Here is a 14,601-nt window from a genome sequence, read left to right on the forward strand (position 1 = left end):
GAGAAACTGCCACGTGCCAGGCAGCCACGCGCACCGTCGTGTTGCCGAACTGTTTGGCGCAATGATATCGTCACGGATGGTTCGTCCCGGGTGGCCATTTTTCAAAAAAAAATACTGATTGCCTATAACTGATTACAGTAAAATATTTGAATTGCCCGTGGCGTTACCGCGTGCAGTAAGTAATGAGCGGATTACAGAATTGTACGAAAATGTTACTTATTACAAGTAATCAATTATAAGTAATTAATTATGCACAACTCTGTTCCCGCGGCAACACTACATGAACGTGTAAAGTAGCAAAATGCGTGTTTACCTCTTCATCCTTGTTTTACTGATTGCCAGTGACGCTATAATTACAGAAAAATGCAAAGCCAACCTAACGATTTATGAACGGGGCATTTCCCCTCTCTGGTTGGCGCGCGAGACCGCATTGGGAACGCGGTCAGTACGCCCCACACTTTCTGCGCAGTGCCTCCCAGGATTCGAGTACCCGAGACGGCTCTTTCAGTCTCCGAGCATTCGCCAATCAAGCTGCGCTGCATTGCCTCCGGCGAACCGCAGCCTTCGGTCGTCTGGATGCGTGACGACATCCCGCTGGACAAACGCGACAGTAAGGTGCGTCTCTGGCTTCGCTGCGCATTAATACAGGCCTGTGCGAAGAGTCACTAGGTGTCTTCGTTGACATCGCACATGTTGCATTGCCCTTTTTTTTCTTGGTTGTTTGCTGGGCCGTTTAAGGTCAGACACTCTTCGTGGAAACCCATCAAACACCGATTGATGCTCGTATATGCCGGTGTTCTCGTGCAAGCCTGCAGCTGTGGCGTGCGTGCTATCCATTTCATAGTCGTGATGTAGTTCAGTTCGGTATCGACTGGAATTAAAGCGGAAGCTGGAGAGTTGGCCAGTCAACCGACATGGTGCCGTCAGTAGCACCAGATTATACTGCTCAGTTAACTACGCGTCACGGAAAATACGCGACACGGAAAAGAGACACCAACCTCTGTCCTGTTTTGCTCTCTTTTCTGCGTCGGGTCTTTTGGCAGGTTTAAGGAAGTGACACACCTGCATTCCAGCAGGCTTCACCGCACAAAATGTTTTATTTGTTTACATGTTGAAGGGGGTTTGCGTGTCTAGCGTAAAAACAGGGCTGCGGTGGAAAATAAGCGAACTGAAAATGGGCGTAACCATTTATAGCGAGGGGGAGCTTACTCACTTTTTGCTCCCATATAGGCGTATTCGTATTTAGAGTGTAGAGCAGCCACCAACGCCTTCATTTACGTAGACCCATATTTTCATGTTTTTCAGCCAATAACTGGTGTTTGTTTTTTAATCTCTGCAAAATTTGTTTTAAAAAAGTTAACGCTACGACACTGTGGTCTGTGCACGTTGTTCGTGCGGTGTACGGACACTAAGTCCTAGGTAGCGGCTAATTAAAATATGGTTCAAGACATTAAATGTCGACTTATGCGCGAAAAACTACCCGATACCGAAATCAGGGGGAAAATGCTCGGAAATAGTATGGCCGCTGTTCGTGCTTGTTAGATGCGTTTTTTTGGAAGCCAAAAAATGAACCAAGGTTTCTTGTGCGGCGTGCTGACCGACGCCTTTCCTCTCTGCGCCAATGGAGGAAAGGCGTCAACCTAAGGAGGGAGGGTATGCTTCTGGCGTCGAGCAGCAGCCCCCAGAAATCGCTCCTATCTTTCGGTAATCAATTACGACACTGACTCATTGTGCAGCGCGGCAGCTCAGTGAGGGAAAATGCACCCGCTCGGCCTCCTAGGGGAAGCTACAAGCGAGCTGTTATTTCTGTAGCGCTACGCGCGAAGAGGACGAGGCGAACTGAGCGCAAGCCCATCAGAAAGCGTCACGTGCCTCGCTGGCATAATAGCCATCATGTCGGGGTCATTAGTTATGCGATGCATGCTAAGACGGGAAGCAGGACAGCCCCATTTGTTTAAGTGTAATCCTGGCCATGGACGAGTGCGGCGTGGGAAGCTCCAGGCCGATGGCCGTTGTACCAGCGAGGCGGCTGACGCGTTTTGGGGGCTCGCGCTCAGCTCGCCTCGTCCGAAGCGGTGGTGCTACACTGCTTTCTCACCAGCAGCGCACAGGTAGGCACACGTGCCACGAGTACACCTTGGCAAGTGGCCGACTGGGGAGCGCCTATACGAGGAACGCTACGAGTCAGGTGAACGCCTCTAAAAATTTAGAATGTGGGTGTGCTTTTTTAAGTCTGCTATAGCACTCACGGGTGACTAGGGAAAAAAACCGCTATATCCTGGTGAAAGAGTAACTCGAGTAAGCTTGGAGGAGCATCGCGCCGGCTGCAGTCAATGGGACGAGGGCGTCGCGCCAGCTGCAGCCGAACGGAGAGAGGGTGTGAAGAGGAAGAGCGAGAAACGCGCCTGCGTGAAGATGCAGATGCCAGAAAGAAGAGGCGAAGAATAAAGTTGCCAGAGTAGCGTGCAGTGCAACAAACGGTAACTCATGGATGAAGCCGGTCCTTCGACAAATTCTAAAGTCGAACAACGTGCGCAGCGAGCTGAACAGCAAAGCAAAAGAAGAGAGAGCCAGCGTGACTCAACCGATCCAGTTGACATAGCGATGCGCCAGGCCGAAGGAGAGCGGTAAAGACACGTAGCCTTGCCGAACGGTATGCGGAAACAGATGGAGAGCGAGAAAGAAGAGGGTAATGATGAAGTCGCCGGAGGAACCTGAAATTGAGAGGCAAGTACAAGTGGCTTCAGGGACAGGCCTAACAGAGGGAACGACGACTCAAATCGTAACGAGCAGCTCAGGCGGCTTATCGTAAGAGGAAAGCCGATGAACGAATCCAATAACATTTTGGTGCGGCTAGAACTTTCAAGCTTATAAATAGCTAAACAAGATAAACAGAGCTGAACAAAGGCAAACGTTCTAGAGCACTTAATAAAATTTAGCTTAACCAGGTAACTCGGCGGCAAATTTTTGGTCCTTAAAGAGAGTTCACCTGCTTGAAATGCAACTATACCATTTGCAGCAGAGGTCGCTCGACTAATTCAGTATCGGGTCGTTTCGCACGAAAAATTTTATGTTCTATATCTCGAGCCAAAATGTGAAATTTGAAAATTTAAAAACAGGGTCGACTACATATCTGTATGCTTTCAATTCCCCAATAAAATGTTGCTGCCTGAAGCCAAGAATTAGAGCTTGAAAAGAGTAAGATGAGCAGCAGCGGCAGCCACACCGCCAGCCCACGGCGCGAGATGGTTGCGTTGACTGTCGGAGCAAATTACAGCGGGATTTGCAGGGTTGATTACCAGCGAGAACAGCCTGAGGAGAGCTAGTGAAAATGGCAGTCCGAGCTCCGACAGTCAAATGAATGATCTCGCGCAGCGCGCTTGTGGGGCGGCTGCCGTCGCTGCCCATCTTCCTCTTTACAATCACCCCCGGCTGAAGGCGAAGCCATCCTGACGAGTCAGGAAGATAACCAACCACACGCACAGGTCGTAGTACAGCTTCAGGCGGCACATATGTAAGTACAGTCTTGTGGTTACGTGTTCGTAGATCTGTTGCTGGTGTCACAGGTCAACAATGTAGTTGACCGGAGAAATGCGCTCTACGGCCCCGTAGAATGAAATACATCATGCGCTCGAAAGTCGCTGGGGCCTTACAAAGCTCGAAATGCATGACAAAATCCGAAAGGCATAACAATGTCCGAAGGGCATGAAAGTTCGAAAGGCATACTCTCAACAAAATGTCAAGCAGGCCTTTTCGGAACCTACGGAAATGCCTGTTGGAGAGTATGCTGAAAGTATGCCCACTTATGAGAGTATGCTTGCCTATGGTATCATCTGAGAGCTTACAGCAGACACTAGTCGGGGAAATTGAACAATACTTATTTGCGAGTACTCGGTACTTCTTTTAAAAGCAGGAGTCGTGAATGCGTTGCTTTAATGGTTTGGCAGTGAGTTTGCGACAGCTTCGCACATTTTCTTTACGTAAAAAGGCACCCACTCCGCTTTACGTTTCAGGAATAGGGCTGGTATTTCATCGGGCCCTGTAGCGTTCTTAGAATCGAAAAGTAGCAGGTGGTTAAGTACTGCACACCCCATGACGAACAGCAACAAACAAGCCAACACTGAGTGCCGAAGGCTTTTGAGCAAGGCTGTACATCCTCCTACAGAGTTACCCCGAAAACACCAGACGCTCCCCGAGTGCTATACAAGGTCTGTTAGAAAAGTATCCGACCTTTGGCCGAAGAAAAAAAACTGGCGTAACTAGAGCATTGAAACCTAATTACCTTCAAAGTAGTCTTCTTGGGACTCCGCACACTTCTCCCAGCGGTGCTGCCATTGTTGGAAGTATTCCGAAAAGGCCCCTTTCGGAATGGAGATTAGCTCAGATGTCGTTGCAGCCATAATGTCCTCTCTTGTCTGAAATCGCGCACCTTTCAATGGCCTCTTGATTTTGGGAAGCAGCCAGAAGTCGCAGGGGGCCATATCAGGAGAGTAAGGAGTCTGTTGAAATACAGGAGTCTGGTTTTTCGCCAAAAAAGTCTGAATCAAGTGCAAGGAATGTGCAGGAGCATTGTCGTGATGGATGCGCCAATTTGCTGTTGACATCAACTCCGGTCTCCTGCGCCACACAGCACCACGTAGGCGACGGAGGACCTCCCTGTAGTACTCTATGGTCATTGTTTGACCCTGTGGGGTGCGTACTCGTGGTGTGCCACGTAGAGGGAGTCAAATAAAGCAGTCAGCACCACTTTGACAATGCTGCGCACTTGGCGGGCCTTCTTTGGTCTTGGTTACGTGGAATGCTTCCACTGGAACGACTGGGATTTGGTTTCCGGGTCGTACCCGTACACCCAAGACTCGTCACCAGTGATTATGGTGTTTATGAAGTCGGAGTCACTGTTTGTTGAATCCAGCCTGTCTTGTGAGACTTCAACACGAAACTGCTTTTGGTCCACCGTGAGCAGCTTCGGAACGAATTTCGCCGCAACTCTCTACATGGCCAAATCTTCGGTGATAGAGGAATGTGCAGAAAAAATGCTCATGTCCACCTCTTCCGCAATTTCTCGGATAGTCACCCGACGGTCCCGCATCACCACAGAGTACACTTCGGCAGTGACCTGGTCATTTCGGCATGTTGATGGCCGACCGGGGCGTGGCTCTCTCTCCACCGATGTGCGGCCGTCTTTAAACCAATTGTACCACTGCTTAATCTGTGTGATGCTCATAGCATCGTCACCGAAAGCAGTCTGAATATTCCGAACGGTTTCCACTTGGCTGTCGCCCAGTTTCTGGCAAAATTTGATGCAGTAGCGCTGCTCCTGTCACTCCGCCATTTTCCTTGCAATAAAAAACCGACGACAGCACTGCGCACTGCCTCACTCAAACGCTGCGTCCCAGCGACTGACGCTCTCGGCAGGCGGGAAAAAATTCATGCAGGCGCACGAAGGTTCAAGGTCAGCTGATGCAAGCCCACTTGTTTCATATCCGTCAGGTGTTCGCAAAAAAAAAATAAAGTCGGATACTTTTCTAACAGACCTCGTACAGTTGCTTGATGGTTTCAGGAAAGAGGCCGTAAGCCTCATTGATGGGTACGCTTCAGCTGCAGAGTCCGGGCTTATTCAGCCTGAGGAAGAAAAAAAGCTGTTCAACCGAGTCCGCGTTAAGTGTGTCGGCGAGTGCGTAGGAGAATCGGGCCTCTTTTCAAGCAGTTAGAGCAACATTCCCAGGAGAGCATTTTCGGTATCACCAAGTTTATCGAGCAGCGGTTACTCTAGTACGTGTCAGACAAATTGCGCGGTTTCACTGTTAGCGGCGGGGGCCGTGCCATTTCCTTTTTGTTGAGAAAAAAAATTGCCGTTAGCTTGCAGAAGGGCCTTTGTTCTCAAGCCTTAACTCTCTCGGAAACCCTCTCCAAACAAGAGGCAGTTCATTCTCTCTTTAAATTAATTTATTCATTTCCTACATTACTTTTCCTCTACTCCGCAGGATGTAGCCTTCGCTGAAAACGGCCAGATTCTGCAGATACCGAACGCGACACTCGCCCATATGGGCAAGTACAGCTGCGTAGCCAGAAACGACGCCGGCATGGCCGAAGAGCAGATTCTGCTTTCAGTGCTTGGTGAGTGGACGACAGCGTTTGATCGTACGCATATTCGCCCAGCATTGAGACGTTTCAGTTGATGTTTAGCTTTCGGCGAGGGCAGGCTTCGTTTTTATACGTCTTTTTCTGCAGTGGCCAGGATGTCTCTTCATGCTACCAGCTACAGTTTTAGATAAGGAAAGGACGTATTCATGACGCAGCACACCGCGATGCCATCGTGCCGACAAATTGGACGATGGTCACGGCGCCAAATAAAGTTAAGATGCTATTGCGAGAATAAATGCCAAAATCAAGTATTCAGTCAATACATTAAGCAGGGGCTCATTAAAGAAAACTTGAACAACTCTTAAAGCGCGCCGAGTGAACAAAATCAACAGGTGGCAAACGCCGCTCTGGACGCATCAGATTACACTGACAGACAGGATGTGTAGCGCTAACACATGAAGAGTTTCGAGTAAAAACTTACCAGGCGTTGCCGTAGGCATGCGGTTGCTTCCGGACGTGCAAGCTTAGGATTTCGCGAATTGTTTTGCGTGCTTTGGTACATAAGTACCTAGGAGGTACCTTAGGTACCTAAGAGTACATAATTTTTAAAATGAGGCTTTTTGAGTTAGAAGAGCGCTTTTTTCGCCACAACATTGTCAACAAGGTAGTGCATCAGAATACAGCTACGACGTGCTGACTAGCAGATTGAATAAGTAATATTGAATAGCTATCTTTTTAACTATAACTGTTAGGCTCCTTACATATTGAGAGGCGTGTAGCCCAGCCTAAGTAATATCCATATCAGTTCTCAGAATTTTTAAATCGCGGTTACCCTTGGCGCTATGGCCCAACCAATTTTGACTACATCGCGCCAAAACACCTGCGCTTTCTGGAAGTTTGCAGGTAAAGCAACCATTCCAGCGCACGCAACTCGTCGAAATAGCCAAAATATATTACAGTTCATACGTGTTCATAGAACTGCAAACGTGTTGTCTGCAGTTCTGGATGTATAGGGTACCACATTCTAACCTCAAAGACGCTGATTTCCCTGAGCTTTTGTTAACTAGAAAAAGCCGCAAACAAAATCCTGCTGTCAACGTCACGCAAACAAACTGCGTGCGTCTACACCGTTTTTCCAGGGCGGGGGTCCCGGAGCCCAGACTGCGCCGGTATTCACTTCAAAATAGTGACTATGGAGTCCTCTCGTTGCAGACTCCACGAGTTAAAATCGAACAGCGAGATTATTTTGCTTTCTTTTTTCAGCTCTAAATGCATCTTGTGCTGCGGGAAAAACATCAACGCACATAGGAAAAACCATGTGGCCAATTTTCACCAAAAACAAACATACAACCGAGTTCTCCTTAGTTCTCCTTCGCGCAAAACAGCGGTCAGCTCATCCCGCTGCTCCACATCTCCCTGCAAAATTTGTCACCACTAATGAAAGTTAGTCAGGCCGGAATGAAACACGAACCGCGACTTTGTTCATGCGAATGCATGTCTGTTGATTGAAAAATCTGCTCTATCGTTAATTTTCACTCCTTCTTTGCGCACAACGAGTGTTAATAGGCTTAAGTGGAACATATTGTCATGATAGTTGTTGAATTACTTCTGGCACAGTGAAGTTGCGCGCAAAAAAACATACACACGAGAGAGGATGTGTTTCGCGCAACTATAGCATTTGAGGAGTGTTAATATAGCGTGAGCTATTCGTAAAGCTCAAAAATCGCTCGGCATCCTCTCTCCCATTACTGCCCCGGTGTCCCTCAGCGCCCCCTCGCATCACGAAGCTGCCGTCGCCGGCGCCCGTGGTGCTGGGGCGACCGGCCCGCCTCGAGTGCCGCGTCCACGAGGGCAGCCCCCGCGCCTCCGTCGAGTGGACCAAGGACGGCGAGCTGCTGGACGAGAGGCAGCCGCTGCTTCAGGTAGCAGACGGCGGACAGGTGAGCGTAGGGAAAAAAAAGGACGCTGGCTGTGGCATGCTGCGTACTGTGTCGGTGTCCGGCGCCTGGTCGTCGTGGAAATAACGGCTCTCTCCCCTGCTCGAGCCCGCCACGATGAATTGGAGCAGAGATATCAATTTCACAGCAATTAATATCAGGTTTAGTTGCTATAAACACCTCTTGACCTTGCTTTTAATTACGATCGCAACGGAAGATAAGAAGTTATTTGAAGGAGTCTGAAGTTGGGTTTTCAGCAGATAATTTTAGCCAGATTTGAGTTCAAGAGAGAATTTCGCTATCTGTGATGGAACAACAGATAGAAACTGTGTCAAGCTTTGGCAGAAAGCATATATGGTATATATAAAAAAAAGGAAGACCATTTTCGCGGTTGCTCTACAGGCTGAACGAGACGCTGTGAAATACGTTGGATTACTTTCTTTGTGGAATTAAAAAAAACATAGGCAGTGTGATTCATTACTAAGCTGTTGTGTCGATGTTTGTGATATATTCCTTCAGATTTTGCAAACTCAACAATTTTGCAAACTCAACAAATCTTTCAGTTTACCGGAATTTGCAGGAACGCCCTGTTCAACTTCGAAAAGGGCAAACTTTAGTATTATCGGCCTACTTTTATTGGCGAAAAATGAACTAATCATGTGTGCGCATACTGTGTCAACTACTTGTAATTCGATGCGGTGTTTGGCTTTGCAGAGTTTCGTCACCAAACCTTCGGCTTCATCGCAAGTTGCCACTGATATATTGATTATGCTAATGAAAAGGAGGGTTGATCTGCGTGCGTACTCCACGTGCGCATCCGTATGTGTCCTTGAGGTGTGTAGTGACCAGAACGTAAAGATTATAAGTTAGCCTAAAGCGCAGAAATCGCTAGTTACGCCGCAGAGAAAGTTTGGTTTGGTTTATTGGGGTTTAACGTCCCAAAGCGACTAAGGCTATGAGCGACGCCGTAGTGGAGGGCTCCAGAAATATCGACCACCTGGGGTTCTTTAACGTACACTGACATCGCACAGCACCGCGGAGAAAGGCTCCCACCCACCACGCGATTCATGGATACAAGGTTGGTTTACCATGCCCGCGACAGTATACCGCCCTTTCAGCGCACCTAGTTTATTTATTTATTTCTTTATTTGCCCTTCGGGCCCGAGGGCTTTACAGAGGCGAATGAATTGGTACGAAATCGAAACATGAAAATACAGCACTAAATAAAGATATAAATATAAATATGAATGAGGCCCACGAAAACAAAACAGTTGCGTGAAAACAATAACATAAATTAACAGCAAATACCGCAGTAAAAAAAAAACAAATAAGTAATAAAGAGATAGCAACATGTTTTGCAAACATAATAAAAAGAAGAGATATGTCACACAAAAAGCAGTATCATGCGCGTGCAGAATAAGCAAAAAAACCGTTTTATAAAGTTCGCCTGGCTCACAACATAAACTAAAAAAAGACGAGAAAAAAGTGACAGTGCTTTAATTACTCAGTTTTATGCCAGCAGTAAGATAGTTGAAGCAGACTTGAGCACAGACTTGCCAGAAATTTCCGCGATAAGTCTGGGAATTGGTTCCAACTTACCGACGAACCGCGATGAATTAATTGTAAAAATGGTGGTTTGACATGCAAGAATACCAACCTTGTGGCGATGGTGGGTGCGATGTGAAACTTAACAAGGTGGCATTATCACTTTGTTCTTAAGAATGGGCCTGTCATGATAAATCCTATGGATTAGGCAAAGACGAAATATTATTTTACGTTGTCACATCTGCACGGTATCTGCAAGCGCTGTTTTCACGTACAGCGCCGACATATGGCAAGTTCAGTTCGTGACTTAATTGTGCAACCCGCAAGGAGCTTATTTTCCTGCTTTTTCGCTTAGCGGCTGGTATGTAGAGGGAGGGTCGCTAAGCACAACGAAGGTATTGACGTCGATTTGGAAAGGCGAGTGTAATTTTTTGTTTTATTTTTATCGCTTTCCACTCGAATTCACAAAATACGACTTCGCAGGTTCACAATCTTCGCTGCCAAAAAAAGCAGATCACAGTAGCTGCCCTTACTCATATTATTTTTTTGTTCTGCTTTCACCTTTCTCAATGGTTTTTATGACAACCACTATTTCCTAACCTGCTTTAATGAGTTTGGTCTTCTAGGACACGTTGTTAGAAGCTGCCAGTAGTATGGGCCCGAAAATACACCAGTTCCATTCATCTTTCGCCAAAACAGATTCCAATTCATTGCTGCAGGTGGTGATAAATGAAACTGACGTGTGCATTTTTCTCTTCTTTCCGCCAGGTGGTGCACGTCGTCCGCGCCACGGAGCACACGGAAGGCGCGTACGCCTGTCGTGCCACCAATGCCGCCGGATCGGACGAGCACACGCTCTTCCTCAGCGTGCTGGGTGAGCTTGCGCACTTATCGCGCACAAGACTGCAGGCAGTGGGCGCGAAGAAGGTGTAGACGTTTACAGGTTCCTGGAGTGCCTTGCCATGGTGCAATTTTTTTTTTCTCACAGCGTAGCTTTGACGACAAATGTTATGATTGAAACGGCGCAAGGCCGAAGGCCAAAGAAGAGAGCGGAAGAAAGGAGGAAACGGACATCAGCGCTGTGTTGTCCGTTTCCTTCTTTCTTCCGCTCTCTTCTTTGGCCTTCAGCCTTGCGCCGTTTCAATCATACCATGCATAACCAACTCGCCCATCAGTTCCTGCTTTCGAGAAATGTGGACGGAAGGACTAGAGTGACTGCCCTGTCACGTCCCTCTTACTTCGACCATGCGGTACGGCTTGAACGCTGGTGTTACGTTGTGATATAGTTTGTCCCGAATATAGTACGAACGCGATGCAAATGGCCTACAACATCATCATCATCATCATCATCATCAGCCTGACTACGCCCACTGTAGGGCAAAGGCCTCTCCCATGTCTCTCCAATTAACCCTGTCCTTCGCCAGTTGCGGCCACCGTATTCCCGCAAATCTCTTAATCTCCTCTTAATCTCTCATGCAATAAACAGTTGGTAGTGTGCGCATGTGGTGTCCCCTTTCTTGTTAGTGTCCTTGTTGCGCCGCCGTTCATTTCACTCTTAATCTCATCCGGTCACCTAACTTTCTGCCGCACCCTGCTACGTTTGCCTTCTCTTGGAATCCACGCTGTTACCCTTAAGGACCAGCGGTTATCTTGCCTTCGTGTTACATGCCCTGCCCAAGCCCACTTCTTCCTCTTGATTTCGACTAGGATGTCATTAACCCGCGTTTGTTCTCTCACCCACTACGCCCGCTTCCGATCTCTTAATGTTACACCTATCATTTTTCTTTCCATAGCTCGCTGCGTTGTCCTTAACTTAAGCTGAACCCTCTTTGTTAGCCTCCACGTTTCTGCCCCATAGCTGAGTACCGGTAGGATACAGCTGTTGAATACTTTTCTCTTCAGGGATATTGGTAAGCTACCATTCATGATATGAGAGAACCTGCCATATGCGCTCCACCCCATTCTTATTCTTCTAGTTATTTCCCTCTCGTGATCCGGATCCGCTGTCACTACCTGCTCTAAATAGACAGATTCTTTTATGCGAAGCATACTAAAATAGCCCAACCCAGCTCCTCGAGCGCAGCGGTGTCGTTGCCATTGACCTTTCGTGACCTCCATGTCATACCACGTGATGCGTGACGTCACAGCAGATGAAAAACGGGGGCCCAACTCGCGCCGTCGCGCGAGGCGTCGTGACCAAGGAAAACCACGTGGTGCGTGACGTAACGACATAGGAAAACGGGGCCCCAGCTCGCGCCGTCGCGCGAGGCGTCGCGACCAATGTGTTTCCTGCTTCTGCCGCTAGGTGCGCTGTAGTGAACACGTGATGCTGGAGCGGCGGTATACAAGGGGGTGCGCCTGCCTCTGCTAGGCGTACACGGGATAGAGATGCCTCCTGGAGACAGGGCTGCTCGTTGGAATGAGAAGCAAAAGTTGCGGCGTGCTACAGAGACTGATGAAGAGCGTGAAGAACGTCTAGCCTAGCGGCGTGCTCGATATGCAACTCGGCGACAATATGCTTCGCATCTGACTAGGCTTAACCTAAGCTAAGCCTCAGCCATTTTTTTACTACTTCCAGCACCTAGCCATCAATTGCGAACTGCTGTTCTCTTGCTAGACTGTTGAATATTACTTTGGTTTTCTACATGTAAATTTTTAACCCCACTCTGGAAATTATCAACATTTTTTTTTTTGCAACGAAGAACTTCAATCTGAGTAAGTACGTACAGTCTTTGTCAGAAGTTTAGAGGTCAGGTGGTTTCCTTTTAAGCTCTGCAGTGAAGCCCCTATAGAATTCGTAGGATTCCTACTCCTCGCAGGCGCAGTGCATGAAATCTCCTTCCTTTCGGCCGATTTGGAACGCTGGGGATGCATTGCGAGCCATACGATGCCGCTCGGAAGCAAATGCTCGGGGCGCTAAACGATCAACAACAAACCATCCCGTTCGGATGGAAATAGAAAAGAAGGACCCAGAGTATCGTAGATAGCGGTACTGCTTCTAAGAAATAGAGGAAAATAACATTTCTTGAAACAATAAAAGCCGCAATTTCATTCACAAATGTTAACAGAGGAGGGACGAAGATTTACAAAGGCCCACACTTTTTGAGAGTTACCTGAAAATTGTGACGAGAGTTTCACTCATTTCCTCCTTACGAGAATGCTCCTCTGCCTTCCCAATTAGCTGTTTAAAGCATAGGAATATGCATGCATACCGAGAGCACAGGCCTTCGCAGTCGCGTGTTCATAATCATCAGTATATTGGCAGGCAGCCTTGCTAAAAGAGCGGGGAAGATGGCAACACATTTCATCGGGTTGATATAATTTCAAACTGAGAAAAGAAATGTCGCTCACATTGAACCTTATTAAATACGAGGCTGTGCGACTAAGTTGCTACCTGCCTATGTGTTTTGAATGTGTTTGTGCTCTCAGGATTTTGTAAAATGAACAAAAGAAACAAATACGGGCACTTCATCTTCTACCTTTGCAAGTCGCTCTCATAGTCGCCATTGCTTACTTTAATACTGCTAGAAAGGTGTGTAATCAGCTTTGGATTTAGTTTGCAGAGGGCTTTTTTTTTGTAACATTTGTTCGCGCAATTTTCTACTTAGTTTCAAGGTTAGTGGCTCCTGAAAACACGTATTTTTTTATTCTATTTTTTTAGCTGTCAAATAGAGTAGAATTTTATTCAGCCTAAAGTACACGGCTATCTAGGCCAGCAGAAGTGTCAAGCGCTTGTGGTCTAGGCATATATTAAGTAAGTGGAATTTTTGGCGCCGAAAGTAGCGGTGGAGAACCCCGACTGGCATTTCCGCCTTCCTTATGAACGCGATCACGTTAATAGAAAGTCAGAAACAAAAACAGTCTGAAATTCAAGATTCGAAGCAATGAGATTGAAGGAAACCACCATAAAAAAAAATGGCTGAGGCTTAGCTTAGGTTAAGCCTAGTCAGATGCGAAGCATATTGTCGCCGCGTTGCATATCGAGCACGCCGCTTGGCTAGACGTTCTTCACGCTCTTCATCAGTCTCTGTAGCACGCCGCAACTTTTGCTTCTCATTCCAACGAGCAGCCCTGTCTCCAGGAGGCATCTCTATCCCGTGTATGCCTAACAGAGGCAGGCGCACCCCCTTGTATACCGCCGCTCCAGCATCACGTGTTCACTACAGCGCACCTAGCGGCAGAAGCAGGAAACACATTGGTCGCGACGCCTCGCGCGACGGCGCGAGCTGGGGCCCCGTTTCTCCTATGTCGTTACGTCACGCATCACGTGGTCCTCCTTGGTCGCGACGCCTCGCGCGACGGCGCGAGCTGGGCCCCCGTTTCTCATCTGCTGGGACGTCACGCACCACGTGGTCATCCTTGGTCACGACGCCTCGCGCGACGGCGCGAGTTGGGCCCCCGTTTTTCATCTGCTGTGACGTCACTCATCACGTGGTATGACATGGAGGTCACGAAAGGTCAATGGTAACGACACCGCCGCGCTCGAGGAGCTGGGTTGGGCTATTTTAGTATGCTTCGCATAAAAAAAAGAGACAATGCGAAGTGTCATATGAGAAGCGACAATACAAGAAAACACGTCCACTGATACAACGCTAAGGCCAGGTGGAGCCACTAATGGAACACGAAAGAAAAACGCAAGAAAGCACGAAAAATTCAGTGACAAAGAAGAACACCACAAACGGCCAGTAATGGTCAACAGAATAGCTGAACACGAACGCGAGGATGCTAAGGAAAAATAACGCCCAGGTAAATGCACAATTTGGAACACAGGAACGCTGAAACCAGTAAGTTATCATTTTCCTGAGGTGATACCGCGAAATCTGGTGCCTCCTAGCATAGTTCCAGGCTCACCCAGCATGGTTTTCCTATTTCAACGTCGCCATTTTCTCACTGATTGGAAATACCAGCTTCTTTGTTGAAATTGGCCGTACTAAAAAACTGTTTCAGTCACGGCTGTGGCTGTGCATTGCCAGGAATGGGTCGAACAATGGGCGTTTTTCTCCGCTACCGTTTTGTGGTTAGATACTCACCGTGT

General features: G+C 47.8%; 1 protein-coding gene across 1 annotated transcript in view; it reads left to right on the forward strand.

Annotated features, from left to right (window-relative positions):
- The window catches only part of LOC149356844 (hemicentin-1-like), a 172,266-nt gene that overhangs the window by 39,935 nt on the left and 117,730 nt on the right, over positions 1–14,601 (forward strand). The window contains exons 4-7 of the mRNA XM_089576441.1: positions 470–615; positions 5,985–6,117; positions 7,852–8,024; positions 10,335–10,440. Coding sequence (XP_089432567.1) covers positions 470–615; positions 5,985–6,117; positions 7,852–8,024; positions 10,335–10,440 — 558 coding nt within the window. The remainder of the gene's footprint in view (positions 1–469; positions 616–5,984; positions 6,118–7,851; positions 8,025–10,334; positions 10,441–14,601) is intronic.

This window comes from Amblyomma mixtum, chromosome 3, assembly GCF_055824585.1.
Source record: "Amblyomma mixtum isolate Tamu chromosome 3, ASM5582458v1, whole genome shotgun sequence".
Lineage (NCBI taxonomy): Eukaryota > Metazoa > Arthropoda > Arachnida > Ixodida > Ixodidae > Amblyomma > Amblyomma mixtum.